Here is a 16,230-nt window from a genome sequence, read left to right as displayed (position 1 = left end):
CAGCAACATCGGACTGGACTCAATGGCTTTCATATTCTACAGGTAGGCCTAACTGTGATATTCTGCGTAAAGATTAAAAACGAAATGTATCTTAAATGTTTACACATTGATTCGTGAAGAAACAGACGAATATACAAAATTGAATTTGCACGTAAGGTTCGGAATATTTGAGTAACATTCTCGAGATAGGTCATTGCTGCGAATTTCCCCTGACCCAACTTCCGTTCCCCTCGGCGTGACAGAATTTACGGAGATATGATAAACGTTTATTCACGCCGTGGCTAATGTCTTCACTGATTTTCGATACATTAATGCACAGGTTGTCAGCGTGCAAGAGTAAAGGACTGTCTATTAAACAAAACTGAGTGTGAGTGGAACAAGGCTGTGAGACTCAGATGCCAAGGTGAGATTGAACATGAAAAGTTGTAGCGATTTATCAGTTTATCATGTATGTATGATGCATATTGAGGACTGAAAATAAGTGAAATGGATCAACCTAGCCGAACTTGACTTTTTTATATTTTCTGAAAGAGCGGGTCTTCTTTTACATTATGCTAAAATTTGGTATCATAAAACGGGCAGGAAAGTGTGTTTTTTAGCAGTTTATCTCGAACATTTTTGGTAGAATAGTGTGATTAGGTGTGTCTTTAGAATCCCTTTTTCATTTCTGAAAAACCTTGTCCACACTCTTCAATTTCAACTCTAAATAAACTTTTGAAACGATAGTGCTACTGCTTTGAAAGTTGGCATTGATTATGGACAGAATGTGTTAATGAGGCATGCTTAATTTCAATTTAATCTGATAATCCCTTCATTGTTGTTACTCTGGTGGTTTACTTCCTGTGTTTTGTCCCATTCATCGCACAGCCAGCACGGTTTGGTAAAGATTAAGCGCTTGAATAGACATTGTACTTCAGGGCCTCTTTTCTCAGTTCACACTTTTCCTGAGTCTGTGCTTTCTTTCCTATATCATCTCTTCCTTTTTTTTTTTGGGGGGGGGGGGGAGGGGGGTTCGGAAGTATAATGTTTGTGGGTTTGTATATTTGACGTGTTCCCATCTTGCTCTTATGAAGTATTAGACATAAAAGCCAAGACAAGATGGTAAATACGATAAGATGACTGAAAGTATATAAAGACATTGAATACTTGTAGAAACAGAAAGATGAATAGCTTGTCAGAAATGGATTGATTTTTTAACATAATAGGAAGACTTTTGTCGACTTTATAAAGCACGTCATAATCACGTGTTGCTTTGAAAGGACGTTAAATGTGCATTTATCCATTACCGTTCTAGATGATTGACTGCATCTAAGTTACAAAACCGACTGTCCGAATACTGGTGTTTATCTGTTTGTTTGCTTTTCTGTTTCTGTGATATGACGAACGAATAATTATAATGTTTTTATACATAACATATTCATCGGATAGTGCGTTTGCACGTGTATGCAAATCCTTTCTTGTTGTGGTGGTGGTGCCTTCTATTGTTTGTAATTTTCATGTGTCACTGTTTGTGTACTTTATCATGGACATGAGATACTGTGATAGCTTTAGACTTTTTACGAAAAATAAACAATTATACGAGACATATTAGGTTCGTGTAATGTTACGTCCAAAACCTAACATCTTTCAACCTTTAACTTTTTAGAATAAGGACACTTTCATGTGTGGTCCAATTAAATACCATACAGCTATTAAACAGAACATCTTGATTTCGTCTACCTCACCTATTGTAGTCTATAGTACATAACTGAACCTGGAATGATATTAGGTTCATTCACAAGGTTTGAAGTGATTGTAGTTATATCCGCTTAAGATCAGCGTGTGAAAATTCTTATCGTTAAGACTCTCACTCTCAGCTTGTCATTTGTGAGATATCCCCCTCCTACATCCATGTCCTGACAATGTTGTAAAGCTCTTCCGGCTTCTCAGATTATTCCGTTCAAAATGTTAGGTCTGTCATGTATGTACATAATATGTATACTGTCTCAAACTAATGGTTATTGGTCAGCGTGAAGGCACGGTTCGTGGTGTTAAGATAAATGGATTTTTTTTTTAATATTTGAACAATCGGGATTTTTAAAAATGATTTATTTTGAATTGTGTCAGCAGTAGAATGTCAAAAGTGTGGATCAATAACCATTCAGCGAATAGGAATCACCTGAAGATTTTAACAATCACATACTGTATGAACTCAGAACCAGGATTTCTTGGATGCTACCGGGACAATCGTCACTCCTTTCAGGCTTTGTATGTTTCTGGATTTCACGTTCATTCTGACGAAGAGTGCGTGTCTACCTGCAGACGAAAATCGGAAAACCATGACATTGCTATTGTCAATGAAAGGACCTGCACATGTTATCAATCAGAAGCGTTTACCAACTTTATTTCTGGCGTGAGCAGTGCTCCTTATTGGACACCTGAAACCATCGGAGAACTTAAACCAGGTCCGCAAATCCATTGTTTGTTTAACCGTGAGTATCAAAAAACGTGTGTCCTATAGAGGAAGAAAATGTTCCTATTTTCATTATTCTCTCTATAACAGCGTGTGTGTGTGTGTGTGTGTGTGTGTAATAATAATAATAATAAATAATAATAATACATACAATTTCTATAGCGCCGTTCTCCACTTTGATTAAATGCTTAAGGCGCTTTACAATTGTACATCAAAGCAAACAGATTGAAAATACAAGTACATCACAGTAATAGAAGAAGGATGAAGAAGCAGAAAAAAAAGGCATGAAAGTCTGTCTTCAAAAGACACTGGTCTTCAAAATGCACTGCTAAACAGATAGGATTTTAAATTACTCCTGAAAGATGTTATAGAGCTTGAGTCTTTCAGCTCACGAGGAAGTGAATTCCACAGTGTTGGTCCAGCGTGAGCGAAAGCTCGTTCCCCCCAAGATTTCCTAGAAAACGGAATATGTAAGAGACCTGAAGTTGAGGATCGAAGAGTTCGTGAAGGTTGGTATTGACGAAACAAACAAACATTGTAATCAGGAGCTGTTCCCTCAATAACATGACAAACCAAAAGAAGTATCTTAAACCGAATACGCTCCTGTACAGGCAACCAATGAAGACTCTTCAGGATAGGTGTGATATGACTGCGTTTACTTGACAAAGAAACAATACGTGCAGCGGCATTTTGTAGCTTTTGTAATTGGGCAATTTGCGAGTTTGGTAGATTGAAAAACAAACCATTACCGAAATCAAGGCGTGAAGAAATAAGTGCATGAACAAGTTTTTCCGTGGCAGAGCGAGTCAAATACTTGCGAATAAAACCAATATTGCGCAATTGATAACGGACTGATTTAAAAATGTTGGTGATTTGATCGGACATAGCCATGTGAGAGTCAAACATAACACCCAGATTGCGACATGACTTTGACAGAGGAATATCACTACCTACAATCGAAATACAATTAATATCCAACTTATTGAAGTGAGATTTAGAACCAAAAAGGATAAATTCACACTTGCTGTGGTTTAGAAACAATGAGTTAGACCTCATCCAAGCATCAATATCAATGATGCAATTTTCTAGACAGCGCAGTGCATGAGATGCTTGGATTTGATGTGGTGGAAAAGATACAAAAACTTGTATGTCGTCTGCATATAGATGATACCGAACAGAATGCCTTTGAAATATTTTCCGCAGACCGATCAAATAGATAGAAAAAAGGGTGGGCCTGCCAACAGAGCCTTGAGGTACACCACAGCCTAATGGCTTTGAAGACGATGTGACACCATTCAAAAGAACAGACTGTGAATGGTGTGATAGGTATGATTTAAACCATTCGAGAGCTTGTCCCTGGATACCCAAACTTCTAAGTGTATTGACAAGAATTCTGTGATCTACAGTGTCGAAGGCCGAAGACAGATCCAACAAAACCATTGCTGTGACGGATCCGGAATCCATTTCCCTTAAAATATAACTAGAAACATTTATCAGAAGGGTCTCCACACTATGGTGAGGGCGATAAGCCGACTGTAAAGGATCGAATAGACCATGTTCCAGCATATAGTCTGAGAGTCTCGAAAACACAACTCTCTCCAAAATCTTGAACAAAAATGAAAGATTGCATACAGGACGACAACTTGTCAATGATTCCTTATCCAATGAAGGTTTTTTTTTTTCAGCAAAGGACGGATCAGACCTTTCTTTAAAGATAAGGGTACGGTAGCTTGCTCGATACTGAGGTTAACAATTTGAGAAAAGTGTAGTTTTCAGACTTTGTATTACCCCTCTGATTTATCACAGTTTCTGGGATGGGTATGACACGGAAAAATGATACATTATAATCATAAGTTAAGCCCCTTTTACACTTTCAAGGATTGCTTCACGGATGACCACGGATCGTCATCCTTGGTGTTTCGGCATGCAAATTGTCGATTTTCCTCTCAATGCCGGTGTGAATGCGATCACAACTGGGTGTCTACACGGACAAGTACAGAAGCTACAGGGACAAGTACGGTGCCTACACGGACAGACAAGGAATGAACGCTGACCGACAGCGGAAACGATACGGAGCTAGCACGGATATCAAGGAAGAGCACGGATGTAAATGAGTCCCTTCGCGGTCTTTACACGGATATCCCAAAAAAGTTGACACATGACATTTGCTTTTGATTTTTCATACTTTATCATTTTAGGGCGACTTCCAGAGCTAAGTAACAAGCACCGTGACCAGAAAATCTACAGCAGCCTACATACGCCTCTGCTTGTCGAATTATAACGTCATATATCTTTTTTTTTTGTTGTTGCAAAATCTCATTTTGCGGGAACATCGTAACATAAACAAAGCAAAACAAAATAAGACGAATCAAAAGACCAAAAAAAAAAAAGGCAAGAAGATGTGTGTGGGTGACTGAAGCTTCTTTTGCGACAACTACAACGTATAGGCCTACTAACAGTAAGAGGAGTTGATGGCTGTAGGGCCTGCTGATGAGGAAAGATGTGAGCATATTTCATAGACTTTCTGAGCTTGTATTGGCAAAATACACGAATTTCTCATCCCGGATGGAGCCGATGCTAATACGGACGTCCCGATGTCTTCACGGAGGTAACACGGAGTAGCCAGTGCCTACAAGGAAGGAATACGGATGCAGCACGGAGTAGACGGTGCCAACAAGGAAGAGTTCGTATTGATTAACATCCGTGATTTCCGGGATGAAAAGTTAAGCAAGCTTAATTTTTTTTTCCGCGGACATGCCGGATGATCAAGGATAATGCCGGATGACTTCACGGAGTCAACACGGTCATGCCGGAAACAGTACGGATGATCCCGGATCGACGATCCGTGGTCATCCGTGATGCAATTCGTGAAAGTGTAAAAGGGGCTTAAGAGTCAACAATTGTGACGGTTGCGACAGAAGAGGTAAGTTTACCATATTTAATATACATGTATTTTCTTTCTATTGCTTTGATATTTAAACTCTTTTTTTTCTTCTTTTTTTATAATAATTTTTTTTTCTTCACAAATTTTCTCCTTTATACTTGAAAGTTTCTGTCGGGTTTTGTGAGCATCCCGGCCCTGTGTCCGATGGTTGTTGGGACTCTAATATCACGAGCTTTGGATCCAAGATGACTCTTACCTGTGGCGAAGGGTTCATAATAAGCGGCAGTGCGACATTGCAGTGCGTGAGACTACCTGGCTGGTCGACTTACTTCCCGGTTTGGAACGCGTCAGTCCCGTATTGCCGGGCAGTCGACAATGCAACAAACGGTCTGTCGTGCTAATTTAGTACATCTTAATGTAACCAACGCAAACTTTTTTTTTTGGTTTATATATTAGAATAGAGAAATGAGACATGACATGTCTTTTTTTTTTAAATTCAAGTTCCATATTCCACATTCCATATTCAGGTTTCATATTCCATTTGATTTCGCAGTAAAATATGTATAACACAACATTCAATTTTAGACATAATTTCACAAATGTATAAGGACATGTAATAAAATGATGTGTAAATATGAGGAACCTACTAAAAAGCAATGCTTGTAGGATGTAGGTTCCAAAGAAATAATATAAGCGTTTAGTATAACATGCTAATTACGAAAGATGACGGAACACAAGCGAAAATCGGTATGTCGAGATTATAATAAACTCTACGGAATGTACAAAATAGTTTATGATATTTAAGGTAAAACTCAGGGATTCAATGCTCCATAAAATTGCACTATTGGTCAAAGAAATGTGGTCAAATGAATTCAAATGAAGTCACCCGAGCGGGGCATCATTGCGAATAAGAACAGATATATCAAAATGGTCACAGCAAGTAACTATAAATAAGATTAAAAAAAAATGGCTTTAGATTTTGCTTAAAGGAACTTAGAGAACTTGATTGCAGCCGAACAGAATCTAACTCATTCCAGAAAGAAGGACCGGTAGAAGTAATTGTCTTAAGGGCTAGAACTGTACGAACGGGGGAAAAGTGATATGATCCACTTTGTCTTATAGGGTAATTATGAGTTTAAATTCCAATACTTTGTCAGAGTTATTCTTCTGCTTCTGATTGCACTTGTTCCATTTGTCGTGTTAATACAGGTTTGCGTATTTGTGTGAATTTTGTAACAGATAACGCGTGTCACGATGCCAATATCAGCACAACCTCATCACTGATTACAGACGGTACTTCAAGTGAGTATTAAAACGTGCACACTTTGTATGTTATAACATTATGTACTAGTATTCACGTAAATTAGCATTCGTGTTGTATTCATGTTGTATGTGATGTGAGTTGATAGGTTCGAATCAACAACAGTGTAATCCTATCCTTTTTTGGTTTGTGTGATTTTTGTGTTAATGTTTATATAAGTCAAAACGGGGGGGGGGGGGCTTCGGTATCTTTATGACAAGAGTCGATTTATGCACTGTTGTACTCTGTGATGCCCCGGACTCCTTGCGTAATCAATTTAACCATCTTTTCTTCTTATTTTGCAATGTTTTGGAAGCCCCCGCAGGTATGACTGACATAATTTGTGACCGTGCACCTCAAAACGAACATAAATTCATGGCTGGCGACTTTTTGTTTGTTTTGAGGTGCAGGGTCACATTTGTAGTATTCATAACCGAATAAATCTACAGTGGGTGCGTGTGCTAGCAGGTTACCATCGTCTCTCACAACACCATGTCAACCTCTTTCCCTCTAATCATGGCAATAAGTGATTTGTGGATATGTGGTATCGAACGACATTATGTTGTTTGCCGCCATCATCAGCCAGAAGCACTTGGAACAGAGAACCAACTTTTTTATGGTTTGATTTGCAAAAGTAGAGGGGTATAGAGGCCCATTTATCATTTCGCTGTATATTTCATGGAAACGTGTAGACTAAATGAGTATAAAACCCAGAACGATGAGTTATCTTGAGCGTGTGCACTTCCTACTCCCCTGTTGTCTACTTTTGAATAATAGACGAGATTCAGACCACTGAACAATGGACGGCTTTACAAGAAACAGTGGACACAGCTTTTCCAGGTGAGCTTCGTTGTGTAATTTAATCGGTCATCATGTAGATTTGTCCGAAACCCTGAAGAAGATGTGTAATGTGTCGAATACTAGTACTATTAAAGGTTGTTGGAGGAGGGTATCGCAAGAACGAGGTGATTTGCTTTATATGCGATAAATTCGCCCTTTCGACAAATTCCTCCGTTTCAAATCCTTCGTCTTTTTTTAAAGGATCAATCATTTTCAAATTTTAGTTACATGTTACAATAATATTGTATCTTCAATATATTTCTTTCACCCCAAGAAGTTGAACTGAAGAGCCATATTGTTTAACAAAATTGTGTCCCTTGGCCGTTCTTTTACCGTTGTTACGCTGGTATGATTATGGACATTATGAGAATATAATCTAAACAACTTTAAAACCTGGAGCTTAGGAATAAAAATGTGGGAAATTCAATGCCTGAATGTTGATCAAACATTTCAGATGACTTGTTTCTCTATTCAATAAGGAAAGGTTTCTTCACATCGACATAAAAGGAACACAATATAAATCACCTGCACGTCACACTGTCTCAGTGCCTCGCACCTCATTTATTCCCTTACTGTCCACAGGCCTGTGTGTGAAATCTGTGCATGTTTGACTCATTGGCATAGAACGGATTAAAAGAAATTTGAACCCCCACCCCCTCCTAAAAAAGGGAAGAAATGCTAAGAAGGTCATAGCATGTTTCTAAGCATCTAATCATTGATGACGAATTATTTGATGAATTCTGTCAGTTTCTGGAGACCTGGAGACAAAATATACTGCACTGACCATTGGATCCCCTGTCAGTCTCGCTGCCTTAGCACTTGCCATTTCATTTATCGCTTGGTGCAAACATCGCTGGAAAAAGTGAGTGATAGCACATTCTTTTCTCTTCGTTATCTTTGTGTGTTTACCTCATATGAATGAATGAATGAATGACTATATATATATATATATATATATACATATATATATGTAATATATACATTGTATATATATATATATATATATATATATATACATTGTCTATATATATATATATATATATATGAAGAGTTTGTTCGCACAAACCGATAAGTCCTTTTTGTTCAATTCGTTACACTCTGTTGGCATAGAACGTGAATGTCGTACAGATCATTATGTGACCGTGCACCTCAAAACGAACCTAAAGTCGCACACACTGATTTTGCGTGAGGACTGAAAATAAGTGAAATGGGTAAACCTAGCCGAACTTGACTTTTTCATATTTTCTGAAAGAGCGGGTCTTCTTTTACATTATGCTAAAATTTGGTATCATAAAACGGGCAATAAATTGTGTTTTTTGAGCAGTTTATCTCGAACATTTTTGGTAGAATAGTGTGGTTAGGTGTGTCTTTAGAATCCCCTTTTCATTTCTGAAAAACCTGTCCACACTCTTCACTTTCAACTGTAATAACTTTTGAAAGGATAGTGCTACTGCTTTGAAAGTTGACATTAATTATAGACAGAATGTGTTAATGAGGCATGCTCAATTTCAGTTTAATCTGATAATCCCTTCATTGTTGTTACTCTGGTGGTTTACTTCCTGTTTTTTGTCCCATTCATCGCACAGCCAGCACGGTTTGGTAAAGATTAAGCGCTTGAATAGACATTGTACTTCAGAGCCTCTTTTCTCAGTTCACACTTTTCCTGAGTTTGTGCTTTCTTTCCAATACGTAATAGAAGGTTTAATTTGTAGAAATCTACACAAAGGGACAATTTGAAATTTTGTACTCTTCAATGTGTTTTGCGGCAAAAACCGATAAGTATATACACTGCTCGCAGTATAAAATCGGGGCGTTGCAAGTCTTCTCAAGTTTTTAGCAATGCTCATGAAGTTTAGCACACACACATTGGTTTTGGGATGGAGATGTGCAAGACATTGTATTTTTTTCGAATGTATTGGAAACTGCGTTGCCAAGGTGAGGGCATATTATGACCATAAATCACTGAATAGCGTTTTTGGTAATCGAGGTACTTCCGCATGTTTCGAGCAATGATCATGAAATCTGGCGCGCACATTGGCCTTTGGTAAATGTACAAATCACATTCTTTCATGGCTCAAAAACTGCGTTTCCATGGTAACAGCATATTACGGCGATTGATCGGGAAAATATTAGGGATCGAAAAAGTTCCTCCTTTTTCAAGCAAAATGCTTACGAAGCGTGGCACACAAATATTAGTGTCGGGATGAAGACGTGCAAGACATTTTTCGAATGTGTTAGAAACTGCGTTGCCATGATAACAACACATTATGGTAATAATGATAATCATGTAAACGGCACATCATGACAATAAATCGGGAAAAATATTGTGGATCGCAGAACCTCCTTATTTTCTCAAGCAAATGCTCACGAACTTTGGTACACACACATTGGTGTGGTCAATGGTGGTGGTGAAGACGTTTTTTGAATGTGTTGGAAACTGCGTTGCTATGGTTACCAAATATCATGAAAATGAACCAGGACAAAATATTTGGATCAAAGTACTAACTCGTGTTTTGTAGCAATGCTCATGCAATTCGGCACACATGCTGTTCTTTGGAACAAGGGAAGCAGGACACCATGTTTCGAATGTGTGGAAACTGCGTTGGCATAGCAACGGCATATTTCATTTATTGCGCTCCCGTTTTCGTTCTGGGTTGGACGAAAGCTGGGTAGCCTCTAGAAGATTAGTGTCATGCACGATTGCTTAGATCAGCACGCAGTAGTCGCGACGCTGGCGCTGCAGCCTGCACGCTTTTAGCGGAGTCCTTATCCTGCGTGTATGTAGTCCAACATAGTTACTGTACAGCATGCATAACGCAGCATAATCAATTAAATCACCTGACACATATACGAAATGCTGATTGGTTAATGTGGACTTACCAGCTTTTGCAACAAAACGACAAGTGGACTTATCGGTTTTTGCCGCAAAACATTGATTTTAGACTGAAATAATCCGAGTTATATTGCGTTTTGTTATAAACTGATTATATCTTCAGATTGGTCTCACAATACCTTAAACCACGGTATACGTCGATTAATTTTCATGAAAATGGACTTGATAATTCGGTTTTGCGAACAAACTCTTCATATTGCTTATTTACCTTGCAATCCATCATGTATTCTAATTTTTGACATATTGTAGACACTCAAACTAATGAAGAAATATCTCGTACTGTTCCCAGCGCTGCCTCAAACACAACAGTTTTTCGATGAAAAAAGAAATCAAACAATCTTTCAATGCCTTAAAGTTACCACAGAAAGTAAAAGTACTTCATGTTTCCTACATTTGCAGTATGAAAATTTTGTTCCAGAAATCTGCGTAAAAAAACCCAAACAAATGTTGATTATTTTTTCAAAGTTGTTTCCACACAAATCTGTGTTTAGATTTTATTACAACGACATATATTCCCCCAAACCTTTCATCTCGTATCATTTCTTTTTACTCAACAGAAAACGTAGGCACCTAGAAAATTCAAATAAATTGAGTACCCAGCCATTGCATTCTATCAATACCGACGCGCTGCATCGCGCTTTGTCGGAACATCTTGGCAACAAAACTAATCAGGAGGACGTGCATCACATCTGCCAGAACCGCACAGAGGTAGTCACCTTGGATTATATTGTTGAATATAGCAGTTCGTTACTTTCGAACGGAACTCCATAGAGTACTCCCTGGTTTTATACCGAGGAATATACATGGCTTTTGAAATAACGAATTTCTTTCGCAGCAAGTGTTATATTAACTATTTTTTCTATAAGCAAAGTTAACTCTTAATTGATGTTCAAAAGAATAACGTATGCATTTTAGAAACTCTACTTTGAATCAATCACACTTTTGTTACAAATCTACCAGAAATTTGATTTTTTTCGTGCTTGGTTTCCAGGTAAATTGTCACTCCAATATCACGTGCTTCTGCCTTTCTCTGATACAGTGCATGGCACTGATATTTATTACATATGTAGTTATGTAGGCAGAAGCCTCGTGATGCCATGTATTCGTTTATTCAGGACGAAAAATCTCATATCAGTTACCATGATGAATACAAGTTGTTGTTTTTTTCAAACACATTGCGCATCTCTAGAAATAAATGTAAAAGTTAATGTCAGCGAAAGAACACCAAGCATTAACATGCTACCCTCTACTCTTTATTGTCCTTGATAGGATCACACTCTTGAAGGGCAAGTGGTCAGCGATCTACTGAACACAATTTCGCGACCTCTCAGTGACGTCATACCTCACCGAGATAGACATCACATCTAATGTCAAGAAAGAGCTATACATGGACATGACAGGAAATGTGAAGAAAAAGGAAGATGTCAAATTTGTTCAATATAGGAGCTTCGCTACAACTGAAAACGACATTGATGAAAACGGTTACATGCTTTCCAACGTTGGTCAACGCAGACCTATGAGTTGCGAACAGGAAAAGACTATCTACATGAACAATGCCATATCATTTGGATCAGAGATCAACAGAGATGTGTCCATCCAGTTCAGACCGGCAGATAGCGCTGTTAGATGTGAGGTCTCTGAACGGTCAGTTTACGAAGATATTTTATCAACTTCCAACCAATCCGCACCCTTAAGAGAACCACAGCATGGTCACGAGTACGCTACTATCGAGAGAAATGAGAAACGTGTCCCTTTTGCGATAGATCTAAATTCTCTTTATTCTGTGACAATATACTCCAGCAAGCAAAGGGAAGAGCGCGAGTTGGATGAAAATGGTTATCTTGTTCTTGAAGCATGTGCTGGTGAAATCGCCGGAGATCAGTATGTGGAGATGGACAAAGAGGTACTCACCACAGCATCTTTATATGAAGATATTCTTTTCCCCCAGAACAAATCTCCATAGCCAAAATAATTCCAAAGGCTAACTTATGTAAATTGCAATGTATAGAAAAGCATTGTTGTGCTGAATCAAATGTGTTTTGTGTTCACCCATGCACATGTGCAATGTCTGAAATGCAGAATGAAATACTACTACTACTACTACTACTGATAATAATAATGATATTAATAATAATGATAATCGATTGAACCCTAGAAATTTAGAGATGCTTCGATTCCGAACTGTGATTGAATATGGAATAAGGTGACAAACGCTGGAAAGTGTTATACGTCATTGATTCCCCTAACTCGTGGGGAAAACGACAATTTGAAAAGGCTAGCTATTTATAGTTGCTGCGCCTCCTTTTTTCAGTGTGGTCCATGAAGAGAAGTTTCCATAGCATTTAGAAGATCTGTTCTCATCATAATTGGGGAACACACTTACAAATGCCCTCATCTCCCTGTGAAAACACTGTGGAAACTCAAGATTAGCGCAATCGATGTGTCTTTGAAGTAAAAATATTCTAAAGAAGTAATCTTTATACGCAATACAGATTCTTTTCCCCTATATAGTGTAATTATGTATGCATCACTGCTGTAAGACACTATAGGTATATCTGAGAGCAGTAGCAAGGATTTATTGGGCACTTCGAGCAACTCTAATAGCAGACGAAAAACAATGACCTCAGATTTATTGAAAAGAATTTGCGGATTCTTCAGCATAGACAGCATTTAAATTACCTTAAGTATATTTTTGTAGTTGAGGTACTCTATGTCACCTCTGAAAGATAATTTTCTTCGTTTTATGTACATTCGCTATAACGCACTTTAAACCAATGAATGGAATCTCTTCAACAATTGCTTTTAGAATAAGAAAGACAACTTTAGAAAGTGTAATCACAAACAAGATCATCCAATAAAAATCTAAATTCTTCAATTTAGCAGTCACCGATAAATGTTGTACAGAAAAATAGTATTTTGACTAACAGGACATGTGAAGTGTGGCATGAACAACAAAGTAAAGGAGAGAAGTCGTCGAATAAAGCGTTATACTTTAAGAGTTGATAGCCACAATAGTATTTGCACATAATATGTTTCGATCGTCTCACACCTGTCCAACTAATTTGCACATCAAGTTATCTTGCATTTTTTAAAGCAATGGTTAACCCTGCGTTGTTCTAGTAAAGTAGTCATAGTTGGTAAATCATTATTGCCCAATGCCATAGCTTTAATGGGTGAGATACACTATCTCATTCTGATCTTTTAATAAAATGGAACAGTCTTTAAAGGATTTTTGCATTTTCAGCTGCCAGTGGTGAATGTTTTGAAATCTGTTTAAGGAGAGGTTAGATACTGGTAATTACCATGGAATGATAGTGGCACCACGTGCGTTACGTTTTCGCTCTAACCTTAAGCGATTATCATACTGTATTTCAACATATTGTTTTAATCTTAATCATATGTCTTACACATAGTGATGAAGATGTCTCAAAAATTAGTTTACGTGATGAGATAATTATGTTATGTATCCTATACTTGCCATTCATTCATTCATTTTTTTTCATTTCCAACATAAACATATAAATATATTACATGCTACCACTTTCATTAGAAAGAGCACAGAGGATTTGCACTGAAAAACATTTCAAAAGTAGCAATACGGGTAAGCATAATTTAAGGAGATATAAAAAGTTGGTACAGACAAAAGCAAATGTTGATCTCAAATATACGCGTACCTGTTCTTTTGTCATTACAATGATTGTTATAATAATGACCATCCTCATCTACCATTGGTAAAACATAACCTACGGATGAATTGTTTCTGAGGCCGAACGTTTAATGAATAGTTTTTATCTTTATTTTCTAGAACCAAAAATTATGGAACATAAGGTAAAATTATGCGTCAGGTTAATAAATACAATAATTGGAATGACATTGTTTTAACAGAGGGTAATTTCAACACATTTTTTTTTTCAGAAGTATCTGACGAATACAAAACATATGAAATATGTGGCAGACAATTCACTGCAATTACATTTTCAAGGTTGACATACGAATACAGACCTCAATATAAGGTACAGTGGAAGAAGTATTAACAAAGCAAATTGTAATTGCGTAAAATGTTACGATAAAATTACGTATTCGAATTGTGGTATAGGGTTAGCCGGGTAGCCTACGCTTATGATCCATATTTCAGTCACATACACCTCCATTTGTGTTGAAATTCTCTATCATGCCATCTGTTTATACTCACAAATAAAGCTGAAGTGGACATAAATGTCAAAGGTTTTGAATATCTGGCTCCATGCGACATCCTTTACCATCCTTTATCTCCAAAGATCACAAAAGCCAACGGTACATAAATTATGCAGTGTTAAACTACACTCTCCTGAATATAATGATAATATATATATATATATATATATATATATATATATATATATACGCACACACACATATATTATATAACACATGTATGTAAAGAGAGAGAGAGAGAGAGAGAGAGAGATAGGGCATGAAAAGGACTGCGACGTGCTGTGGATGGAAAAAGGATACAATACTCTGTGTGTGATTTCCTTCATGATGTATGGTGTTGCTATCAAATTAATCCCGCAAACAGGACTGCTGCAAACCTCAAAGCTGATTTGATGGAAGTTATAAAGTATTTTGTTGTAGATGCTAATGATCTTTACATTTCATGATAGGTTGTAGAAACAGTGAGACTCCTGTGTCAATCTTTAGCGTAAATCCCCCCCCCCAAAAAAAAAGCCACAACAGCATCAACAACAACAAAAACAAAAAGTTCGGGAAAACATGGGTAATTGAAAACTTATTAATGTTTTAATACAGGCAGTTACGACTTGTTTATCTGTCCTTGAGTAAAAAAAAATAGGGAATGAACGATATGATGAACATGCATGTCTTTGACTACATTCATATCATAGATCATGTTATTAAAAGTAGAGTGTCCATATCCCCCTTTTCGAAGTGTCTGTCCTACTCTAGAGAGATTGCAACTAAATCACCACTCAGAATTCATCCTTTTCTGATTTAGTTTTACAGGTTTTCTATATAGACAATCTATACAGTCTACGTGGAATTTGAGCAGAATCAAACCAACTGCAGAATGCAATGTGTTAAAGAGACCGTGATGTGGGTTGGAGTCCGTCTTCGAAACCAGAAGCTTTTGATATATTTAGAAACTTACCTTGCTCTAATATGCAATACACTCTTGAACAAAATTGTGACGATTAAGGAGCTATTGTTTAATCATGAAGAAACATGTATGAAGTAACAGAGACATGATAGGTCCTTCAGCAGATTTTAATGAGATACAAAATCACTAGGAACAATATGCTTACAATCATGTATATTTCGTTCACTCAAATAAAATAAATGATTCACATACTCAAGTTGTTACAAATGACCTAGGTATTTCGATCGCTAAAAGCTTGAAGAATGTCGATGGTATGATCAAGCTTTGAATATGACATACTTATGTACTGTAGTAGTCACATAAATATATATATATATATATATATATATATATACAGATATATACTTAATAGCCACATATATCAAAACTCAACTCAAATACTCACAGTCTTAGAGAGCCAGATCTATTCCCGAACTGCTATTACGCCCCATACCTCCAGCAACGACAGAAGATTATCCCAGCACAACCATCTGCTCTGACCGTCATATGTGGTGAATCCCTAGTCACTTATAAACCGAGAAAACATACGTAATCCATATCTGTTAGCCCCTTATAGAAAAAATTATGCTATCATAACATTTAATAATAAAAAAAGTGGTGCGTACTGAAGAACCTCCGGAATTTCGAACCTTACTTTGTTTTCAGATTAAGAAATACGAGAAACACCTTTCTGTTTATATTTTGGATTAGCAAACCTTTCTAAAAC

The 16,230-nt window shown here is 37.2% G+C and overlaps 1 protein-coding gene across 1 annotated transcript; it reads left to right on the top strand.

The window, feature by feature from the left end:
- The first annotated feature begins 8 nt into the window (after positions 1–8).
- On the top strand, positions 9–11,737 carry LOC139723008 (uncharacterized). The gene is made up of 9 exons (XM_071634287.1): positions 9–42; positions 320–403; positions 2,196–2,471; positions 5,502–5,723; positions 6,576–6,638; positions 7,414–7,476; positions 8,224–8,338; positions 10,927–11,077; positions 11,639–11,737. The coding sequence occupies exons 4-9, from the start codon at positions 5,582–5,584 to the stop codon at positions 11,735–11,737; spliced, it is 633 nt and encodes a 210-aa protein (XP_071490388.1). The 5' UTR covers positions 9–42; positions 320–403; positions 2,196–2,471; positions 5,502–5,581.
- The last annotated feature ends 4,493 nt before the right edge of the window (positions 11,738–16,230 follow it).

This window comes from Diadema antillarum, unplaced genomic scaffold (genome assembly GCF_040938485.1).
Source record: "Diadema antillarum isolate AM-2024a unplaced genomic scaffold, OU_Dant_1.0 scf00000180, whole genome shotgun sequence".
NCBI classification, from domain to species: domain Eukaryota; kingdom Metazoa; phylum Echinodermata; class Echinoidea; order Diadematoida; family Diadematidae; genus Diadema; species Diadema antillarum.
This window is presented reverse-complemented; position numbering and strand designations above follow the sequence as displayed.